The 10,653-nt window shown below is 31.4% G+C and overlaps 1 protein-coding gene across 1 annotated transcript; it reads right to left on the bottom strand.

Moving 5' to 3' along the window:
- Positions 1-7,031: 7,031 nt before the first annotated feature.
- On the bottom strand, positions 7,032-9,712 carry LOC124837260 (putative serine/threonine-protein kinase PBL3). The gene is made up of 6 exons (XM_047312574.2): positions 9,414-9,712; positions 8,384-8,700; positions 8,171-8,306; positions 7,908-8,044; positions 7,712-7,835; positions 7,032-7,629 (listed from the first exon to the last, which is right to left on the bottom strand). Exons 1-6 carry the CDS (start codon positions 9,475-9,477, stop codon positions 7,178-7,180), a joined length of 1,230 nt encoding a protein of 409 aa, XP_047168530.2. The 5' UTR covers positions 9,478-9,712; the 3' UTR covers positions 7,032-7,177.
- Between the last annotated feature and the right edge of the window lie 941 nt (positions 9,713-10,653).

Raw genomic sequence — 10,653 nt, 5'->3', positions numbered from 1 at the left:
TCTCCATACACAGGAGTAAATATTTGAATCTATTCACATGCTTAAGGATTTAGCTAATTTAAAGAAACAATTGATTTCTTCAAACAATAATGGGATAATTAAGATCTACAATTACCACTTATATTAATGTTTTAAAATATACTAAAAAGATTTTTAAAATATTAATATAATATATTTTGAGTTAAGTATGTTTTTAGTTCTTAAACTATTAAGCGAATTTATGTTTAGTCCCTAAGAAAGAATAAAATGTATCTTACTTTAAAAGAAGAACTAAAATAAATTCTCTTAATAGTGTAGGGACTAAAAACATATTTAAACAATAAATAAATGGAAATGTCTTCTTTAACAACTCTCTTTTAACAATTTTTTTGACAACATAGACGTGGTGGCTTATGATGGGTTGGTTTCAAATATTTTTCTAAAAGCAAATTCAAACAAACCAATAAAGCAATGACATATGGTCCATTATCAAAAAATTGTTAAAATTTGTTATTAAAATATCAGGATCCTAAATAAATATAGTTATAAAAGTGATTTGGTTGATTCCTAGAATGTTGTCATAAAACTTGGTAATTGATAACTCACCAATAAAATAATGACAAAAAACAACTTGTGGAGTATGATGTGATTGAAAACCCCGACACTTTTTTTAACACCAAGTTTAAAATTTAGAATTGATTAAGACAACATTTTTGTCAAGTGATAAGTTGTTCTATAAAATTTAATGTATATTACTAATAAATTACTAATTTCAACTATTAAGTAAACAGAATGACGATGATAATAAAATATAAGTAATTTGATCTTCTTCGTAAAACATTAATTAAGTTAACAAATGAATCATCATTGATTATAACTTTGTAATTAACTAATAAAAAGTCAATAAACTTACTAATTTGATTTGTGATTGAATAATGGTATAAACTATTCGCACCAATACGTATGCTACTTTGTATTTTAATATTTTTTCTTGACCTTGTTTCTTAGAAATAACCGAAACATTATAATAACACACTGCCATTTACCAGAATTGATAAAAAGTTACTAAATTTTGTGGCATGTAAGACCCACATGATCCAATTTTAAGGCCTATGGACCGTATATAAAACAAACAAACATAATAAATTCTCTTTTTCACTCACTGTTTCCTCGTGCACCTTCATGGAACAATAATTTTCCATCAATTTCTGGATAATTTATTTTTTTTATATAAAAATTATTTATAAATTATATAATTCTGAAATTTTTTTATAAAAAAATAATTTCAAATTAAATAATTTATAAACTTCTTTTTTTGCGATAAATATTTTTTGTAGTTTTATACAATTTGGAAGCTTTTTTATACAAAAGGTTGACTTTCAAAGTGCAATTCATGAATCCGGATATCTATTCCAAATTATATAATTAAGAAATATTTTTTTCATGAAAAACATCTAAATTGGTAATCTAAAATACAAAATTAATTTAGATTAGTCAAAATTGATTTTTAAATTGTGTAATCTTCCATACTCTTTCCAAGTTTTGGATTGCAAAATTCAAAAGATTTTCAGATTTAATAATAACCTTAAAGCGAATGTAAAATGTGGATTGTAATATTTATAGGTGGAAGGCTTCTCCGTGCTCCAACACTTCTCCTTACATTTCCAATTAGATTGTTTTGCCTTTTATAAAATGAAAATAAAAATAAAAGTAAGCACTAGTTACTCTTTATCAAATAAAATAAAAATAAAAATAAGCAGTAATTACTCTTTATCAAATAAAATTTAATTATTCTATGCTGTTCTGCCATTAGTGGTCCTTGGGGAGTCTTCTTTGGTGGTCCCTTAGCAGCAGGTATGGCAATTTTACCCGCGGGCACGGGTATTTGCGGATAAAATTCACGACGGGTAGTAACTATCCGCGAATATTTACTATCCGAGGGTAACAAGTAACGGATAGCGGGTATTTTAATGCCCGCTTCTAAACGGGTCGGGTACGGGTAATATACTATCTGTCACGCTGGTACCCGTTATCTGCAAAAAATTTAAAAAAAAAATTATAAATTTTTTAATTAAATTTAATTAAAAATAAAATAAAATTATATTTTATTAGGTTAAATTTAATTAAAATTAAATTTTAATTTATATTTAATTTATATTATATTATATATATATTTTTTGTAATTTTATTTTAAAAATGTATTAAATATTTTTTTTTGCGGGTACCCGCCGGTTTTAAAATACCCACGGGTATTTTTTAAACGGGTACCCGGCGAGTAGCAGGTCGGGTAGCGGGTATGATTTTATCCAGCGGGTCGGGTTGTGGATAGGCACTACCCGTGCCCAACCCGACCCGTTGTCATCCCTACTTAGTAGTGGTGTTGCTCTATTCATCTTCTTCACAGGTAAGTTGGTTCTACGTTTGCAGTTGGAAGTGTTAGGAAATAAACCAAAAGTTAAAAAGTTGGTTTACAAAAGTAATGAATTTCAAAATTCGGTTAAGGAATTAATCGATTTCAAAATTTGGTGAAAAAATGTTGAATTTTGTACCTGGATTTTTAAAGTCGGTTAAGGAAATCGTCGGATTTCGAAATTCGATTAAGAAAGTTACCAGATTTCAAAAATCCGGTTAAGACTTTTCCAGATTTCAAAATCCAATTAAGGCCTCGCTCGATTTCAAAATCCGATTAAGATGTTATGGTATAGGTGCTTAATATTTTAATATGGATGATGATCCTTTTGGTTTGATGGAATCACAAGTGAATTCAAACTTTGTATCAGATTTCTCTCTTTCATATATGTAGTGTATGAGGGAGATTATACCAATAATTTTATAACTGATCAAATATTTCTCACACGTGATTAGTTGATTGAATGGATTAGAGAGATTGTTTTTTCATCTTGGATTTGTTGTGATAACTATAAGATCTAATAAAGCTACTGGTGAACCTAGAAGAAAGATGTTTTTCTTTTCAGAATGTGAAAGGGGTGGAAAGTACATGAAATACAAATATAATGTTCAACCTAGTATATACAACACAAGAAAATATGAGTGTTCATTTAAATTGAGGGGCAAGCCAAATTCTAATGAAGAAGGGCGAATATTGAAGGTTATATGTAGATAGCATAACCATGATTTGACACAAAGTTTAGTTGGTCAACTGTTTGCTGGGAGGTTAAATCATAGTGACAATTCTTACTTGTTAATATGACTAAGAGTTAAGTGAAGCTTGCAAATATTCTATGACTTTAAAATAAAATAATGATTGTAATATTGTGACAACAATTAAACAAATATATAACGCAAGGTATACTTACAAACAGTTTTTGAAAGGATTGAGAATTGAATTGCAATAGTTGATGATAATGTTGGATCATGATAACTACATCCATTAAAGTAGATTTGTTGGTGAATCTGAGGTTGTAAGCAACCTTTTCTGGACATATCCCGATGTAGTGAAATTGTTGAATGCTTTTTATGTTGTTTTTTTTATGGATACAACATACAAAAATAACAAATATCGACTATAATTATTTGAAATAGTTGGGGTGACATCTACAGTGTTAATCTTCTTAGCGACCTTTGCATTCTTATCAAGTAAACGACAAAATAGTTTCTCATGAGCTTTGGAAAGACTTAGAGAATTATTTCTGACATATAAGGGTGGTCCATAGGTCATTAACAATGTATTCCCTGAAGGTTATCAACTCCTATGTTGTTTCCACATTCTGAAAAATGTGAAAGCCAAGTGCAAAATATTAATGGATTATGTTGAGGCATGAGATGTCGTGATAAAAGCATAGGAAAATGTCATGGATTGTGAGCATGAGTCAATGTTTACTAACTATGTTGATGGCCAGTATGCTTGTAGTTCAACACTTTAATATGCTTGTAGTTCATGGTCATTATTATTCGAATATGTGAATCAAACTTTGATTATTTGGTGTAAGACATACTTCATAAAGACGTCGACAAATTGAGTTATGCATTTAAGAAACACAACAACAAACATGTATGTTTTAATTTTATTTTTCAATTACTTTTTTTTGTTATATGTTTTATGATATTATTCATGTTATGGTTATTAGGGTTGAGTCTACTCAATGACGTCTGAAGAAAGTTCGATACACCAATATGTGAGATCTTTGTTCTTGTTGGGATAATATTCATAACGTCAACATCATAATTAGATAAATGTATTTTTTGATAAAAGTCTTAATCTTATGAGTGAAACTTTTAAAGGAAACAAATATAAAATACTCATTGGCCATGTATCGAGATATGCCTTAAGACTCATTAGAAGTGTATCAGCTGCTCATACCCAAACTACCCTAACATGCGTTTAGGTAGATGTCAGTGAACCATCTCACCAACTCTGATCCAATCAGAAAATATAATGATGAGCAGAAGTGGATAACTAGCTCGATGTGACTCATATTGGCACTAGATGACCTCATCATGTAATGTGCCTTGGTCTGAAGTAGACCAGAAACATGCCTCCCTATCACCCAACGTGCAACACAAGGTTTGTCTTCATCATAAGTTGGTAACAGATACCTCCTTCCTATCCCAAGGACATGCTCATAAATCAAACTCTACAAAAAAATTAATTAAAGCTTCGTGATCAATGAAAAAATAAGGAGATCAAAGTGCAAGATATATGTATACCTGTAAAAGAGTCAAATATCCAGTTATTTGTTTTGTCTCAACAAAGTTGGCATCTCTGAGCTACTTGTACAAATTGGCTAATGCAACAACGTCCCAAACATATTTGTCACATGCGTGCAAGTCTTTGAAGAGCATCAAGTAGGATAAATGAATCAAGGTGACTCTCTTATCTGTAAAAATAGTGCATTAAACTAGGTTCAACAAGTATATTCGTGCAGCACACTCTCATTGTTATCTTTCATAACACTCATTATAAACATCTCTCAACTAGCTGAGCACAATTTTAAGACCACGGGCTTGTCCATCTCAACTATAGCCTTTGTGTGGTCCATGCCCAAAAGCTCCACGATAGCCGACCGAGTTTCTTCAAATTCCAACGCTTTGATTGGACATAATTATCCCACTATAGGTAAGTGTAGCGACGCCAACACGTCATCTAGTGTAACAATCATCTCACCTACCGAGATGTGAAAACTGTTTGTCTCAAAATATCATCTCTCAGTGAATGTCAATATCAAACCCTTGCCGACATAATCGTAAAAAATATCACATAAGGACATCAAACCATAATTCAACATAAAATGTTAAATTTTCTTATGACATATTCCAAATTTATTTATTTTTTTCCCTCCTAAAATTTATTTATTAATTGTTTTCTATATGATGGAGGAGAGATCAAGTTGAAATTTTGGGAGGCTAAATGTGTATGGTGGGTAGGTTTGTGTGATTTAACATAAGAGAGAAAAAGTAAAAAAGTTTTACCGTAAGTGAAAATTTTTTACCCTGCATCAAAAAGGTTAGTCTGAAAATGTGGAAGTATAAGGAGAATTGTTGGAGGTACAGCCAGAAGCACCCTTGTAAGCTGTGCAAACAACCGTATTGGGTTAAATTCTACTTTTATGGGTTGGGCTCCTTTTGGGTCATTAATAGATGTTTAGGAAAATTACTATTTACACTTCCCTCTTATTTATGCACTCTTTTCTGCTTCTTTATACCGCAAATTTTCCTAAATTTTTTCTCAGTATTATCCTCCTCTTTCGCAAAAAGGATACACTCACAAATTCTGAATCCAGCACACATTGAATGGAAACAATTAAATTTCGTTCTCTTTAGATAGACACTATCTATTCTATCCAAATTAACATTTTAATTTTTTTTTATGAATTTGATTGCAAGATTTAAAAATATATTGTGTTATTATCTAATGAATTATGGTCATGTTATTGAATTTTGTTATAATTATAAAGTAACTTTTAAATAATTGATAGTGTAAAATTCTTTGCACAAATAATACATCAAACTTAAACCCCATTTTTATTTGGGAATGAATATTATCTTTTGATTCGTTATAGTTTCGATAAAAATATTTTAAAGTGATTTAATCAATTTAATTGTGAAAAATTTGAGCAAAGATAAAATATAAAGAGATCGGAGAAAAAAAGACTAAATTTACTTTCGCATTTTCATTAAAATTTGTTTTTAGTCTCTCTCTCAAAGTAAGGTACATTTTATTATTTCTTCTTCAAAAAAAACCTTAATTGGGAGGATAAAAAATTAACGTTTTTGTTAAATAGAAGGACTAAAATGTACCTTACTTTGAAAGAGGGACTAAACACAAATTCACTTAATAATTTAGGAACTAAAAATATACTTAACCCTTATTTATTTATTCAAAGGTATTGAATATGAAGTTTTACTCAAAGGGTTCTGTTTTTCAATCAAATTAATATTTTTAAGAGTGAAAACGTGTTATATACTACATTTTTATTATAATTTATCATTGCAATATCTATTAAAAAAAAAAATTATATTAAATTATTTTTTATAAAAAATATTTTATGAATTTATTATAAGTAATTTATTTATTGTATATAAGTAACTTTTCTATGAACAGTTATTTAAGTTTAAAAAATAATCATTAAAAAAATTTAAAAGAATGTGAATATGGTAAGAGTGTCCTTATTTAACATATGTTATTAAATATATTTATTTTCTCACCTTATTTATCTGTTAATATATCTTGGTACTGCTTCCCAGGTGTAAACAACAACAGCTTAATTCGGGATTTTCCATGTGCCAGTAACTCTCTCCATCATAACTCTCTTCGCACACAAAACTAAAAACCGTCACCTTTTTCTTTCAAAATCGAACATCACCAAAAACGGGACAATAATTTCCATTTTAATATCAAATATCTCACATTGATATGGTGAAAACTAAGCATTTTAAACTAAAATAACCTTGCTTTTTATAGATGGCAATACAAATCTGTTACAACTTGCAGAATGGCATTTGGATGGACTATTCTTTAAATTTTTAGATTTATTTAATAGTATTTTTTTATCTTTCTAATATAAAAAGTCACTTTATTTTTATAATATATGTAAAATGAATATAAACTTAACATTACTTTGGAATAAATGGTGTTAAGTATTGATTCTACTTAACAAGGCAAAATTGCATTTACTGTCGAAAAGACAAGCTGATAGAAACAAGGAATATACATACGGATATGTTTTACGATGAAATCTCAGTGCACACGAGGCGATAGCCGGTGAGCATGAAGAGGGGATGCAGTGGGAGTTAGATTTAGCGGTGAGCGGTTGCGTGCCGGAGACTTTCTGACAGGGGTGTGAACACGGTGGTGTTCGGAATGAGAGTTTCTGGATGAAGCTTTGGGGGCTTCTATCTGTTCCAGAGTGGCTAAAACCTCTGTCATTGGAGGCCTTGTTTTGGCCTCACTGTTGAGGCATTGTAGGGCAAGTGTGGCAGCCATGAAGGCACCCTTTTGCGGATACTGCCCCTCCAACTTCGTATCCATGATCCGGAACAGTCTTCTTTTGTCGCTCAAATATGGTTTTGCCCAGTCCACCAGATTCTGCTCCATACCAGCTATTGTTTTATCAACAGCTCTTCTTCCAGATAGAAGTTCAAGCAACACAACTCCAAAGCTGTACACATCACTTTTCGCCGTCAACCTTCCTGTAAATCAATTACGATTTTAAAATGGCGACAGAAGAGACTATATGATTGAAGATTAATAACCAGATAAGGCATTGTATACCAGTTGCAACATATTCAGGTGCTGCATATCCTTGAGTGCCCATCACCTGAGTAGACACGTGAGTTCTATCACCAGTTGGACCCGCCTTGGCTAAACCAAAGTCAGAGAGTTTAGCATTGAACTCCTGCGATCCCTTTGCATGATCAGTATAAGCAGTTTACAGAAAGAAAAACGAAGAACTCGCTGTTGATCTTACCGCATCAAGTAGGATGTTAGAGGCTTTAAAATCACGGTATATGACTTGTGATTTGGCGTTATGAAGAAAACAGAGTCCTCTAGCAGCACCAATAGCCACTTTCATCCTCACTGACCAAGACAGTGGTTGCGGTCCTCCTGTCAAGTAAAATCAACATATAAATCAAGGAAACTCAAGTATCCATTACTTTGACCATTATACTTTTCAAAAACATCTTCGTCAAAAGAAAAAGATCATTCTCAATAATGGTTTATGTAACTTACTTCTAAACAGATGGTTCTCTAAGCTGCCTTTCGGCATGAACTCATAGACCAATAGCCGATTCTCTCCCTCCAAGCAGTAACCGATTAATTTAACCAGATTAGGATGGTACAGTTGTCCAAGGTAGTTAACCTCAGTCTGAAATATTGATTAAAACTTTCATTACCATGTGTATTCAGAAAACAAAAGTACTTTCTTTTTATGCAAACACTTACCAACCATTCTTTATGACCTTGAAAACCTTCAGGTTTGAGCTTCTTTACAGCAACGACCATTCCTGATCCAGGCTTTGAAGCTGTAAATGTGTGTTCGTCGATCCATCCTTTGTAGACGCATCCAAATCCCCCTTCACCGAGAAGACTATCGGGCCGAAAATTTCTGGTGGCATTCTTCAGCTCATTGAATGTGAAGGACTTGAGATTTGGAGAAGACAAGATTTCACCCTCAGACCTTGGTGTGGGCAGACTTAAGGCGTTGCTTTTTTCACTGTATGATGGAATAGATAAGATAGAAGGTGTAGTTTTTGAGATTCCTGAGGCAGAAATAAAGGAGAAAATTGGTTAATCCATATATGGTACCACCACACAAACAAAAGCAAGTAGCGAAATAATTGAGCTTTCAATTTTAACCATCAGCAATACTAGAATCCTTTTCTGAACAATTTCATACACTGCAAGAAAAAAACAATTTTCTTTATTTATTATTCAATTTCGTCATTTCAACCCACAATCCTAATAATAATCTCAGAAAAACAACGCCAAATCTTCTCCTTTATAACGTTATGAACTGCTTACAATTCAACCAAACTTTAATCCTCAAAACAATCCATGCCTAAAATTAGACCATAAGGAAACGTTTACATCCTCAAAAGAATTAAAGAAGGAGAAATATCCTAAAAGCATAATCATAAAAGTAGAAAAATTATCTTATTTCGAAGAATCTGAACCCTTGTAGTAATATCTCAAGCTGAATTTTTCAAACAGTAAACACTAACAAAAAAACCAGAACACAACCGTCCAAAAAAAAATCATATATTCCTGTGCTATACTAGGAGAAAATAATCAAACTTTATCCAACCCCGGTTACCAAGAGAGAGAAAGAACTAAACTTTAGAACCTCCTCAACCCATACCACGAAAACCCAGTTCCCAAAACATCATGAAAAAGAGAGCATCACGATCACAAGCCTCCAGAAAACCGAAAACAAGAAAAAACAGAAAGAGGGTAATGATCTAACGTGACGAACCAGAAGTGGATCTGGAGCTCTGAGCTGCATCAACTTTGGCAGAAGAATCTAGGCAGTTACCCATTAGGCCCTGCCACAATTGTCAGTTCTACGCAACACTTTTTAGAGAATGAGTGAAGGAGAAAAAAAAGAAAGGATTTGAAGTTTGCAATTTCTAAGGAAGTTGAGAGTGGAAGATGTTTGGTTGGGTGGTTGAAAGAGAGAGAAAGAGAGGAAGAAAATTATGACAACATAGAAAGAAAGAAAGACGAAGAAGAAGGTGGTAAGGTATTATTAATATGCGTGGGGAACAGAACATGGGATGAAAAGAATCAGTTGTGTTTTTGGCTTCGCGTATGCTGTGAAGACTCTCAACACTGCCATTTGAACCGCGTCATACGCGGCCACGTGTCATGAACTCTCTATCTCTACCCTCGGAAATACGAGCTCGTCAAATTTGGTATATCGTCTTCAAATTTCCCAAAATACCCTCCTTCTTGTTCTTTTTCTCTTCTTCATCCACTCTTTCTGTTTTTTAACATAAAAGGACACAAAACAGTTGCGTAGTCATTGACAAACTACTTGACTTTTATGTCGCATAGAATTACTTTCTTTTATCAATTTGCTTAAACAGTAGGAGGTTAAACACTGAGAGTGTTGTGTTGAATTGAATTTACTAAACCTGCTGCTACATTTATCAGAGAATTAAGTACTTGGTTTAGGAATACACTTTTTCTTCAATACTAGTGCCTGTTTTAGTAGTTATTATAATAAGGTCTTAAAAGCTCATATAATATACTGGTAAAAAACATATAGATATTAATTTCAGGTTTAAGATGCATAATTAATCAAGTTTGACTTAAAATTTAATTTTATTTCAAAACTTGTGTTTTTTCAAACATGGTGCTGTTATGTTTTAGACAAAAGTCATCAATAAGAAAAGGGAAGTTTTGGATGATTCTATAACAATTAATTATCATTTTAAAAAGTAATATAACTTTTTTCATAATATATTGAAAACAAAAAATATATATGTTATTATCTTATCTGTAAAAAAATTTAAATATAACTTAATCGAATGATAATTCAATTTTAAATAATTCAATAGTTGTAACAATATTTCTATTTATAAATATAGGTTTTTGCCCAAAAAGTATTATGTAAAATTGAAAATAGTCTCTAAACTTTAATATATTTAGTCTCTAAATTTTTAAAAATATTTATTTTTATCTCTATTTTTTTCAACCACGTTAACGTTTAT

This window comes from Vigna umbellata, chromosome 3 (genome assembly GCF_029865625.1).
Source record: "Vigna umbellata cultivar VRB3 chromosome 3, Vumbellata_1.0, whole genome shotgun sequence".
Classification (NCBI taxonomy): Eukaryota; Viridiplantae; Streptophyta; class Magnoliopsida; order Fabales; family Fabaceae; genus Vigna; species Vigna umbellata.
The sequence above is the reverse complement of the archived record's forward strand: the minus strand, read 5'-3'. Positions and strand labels throughout refer to the sequence as shown.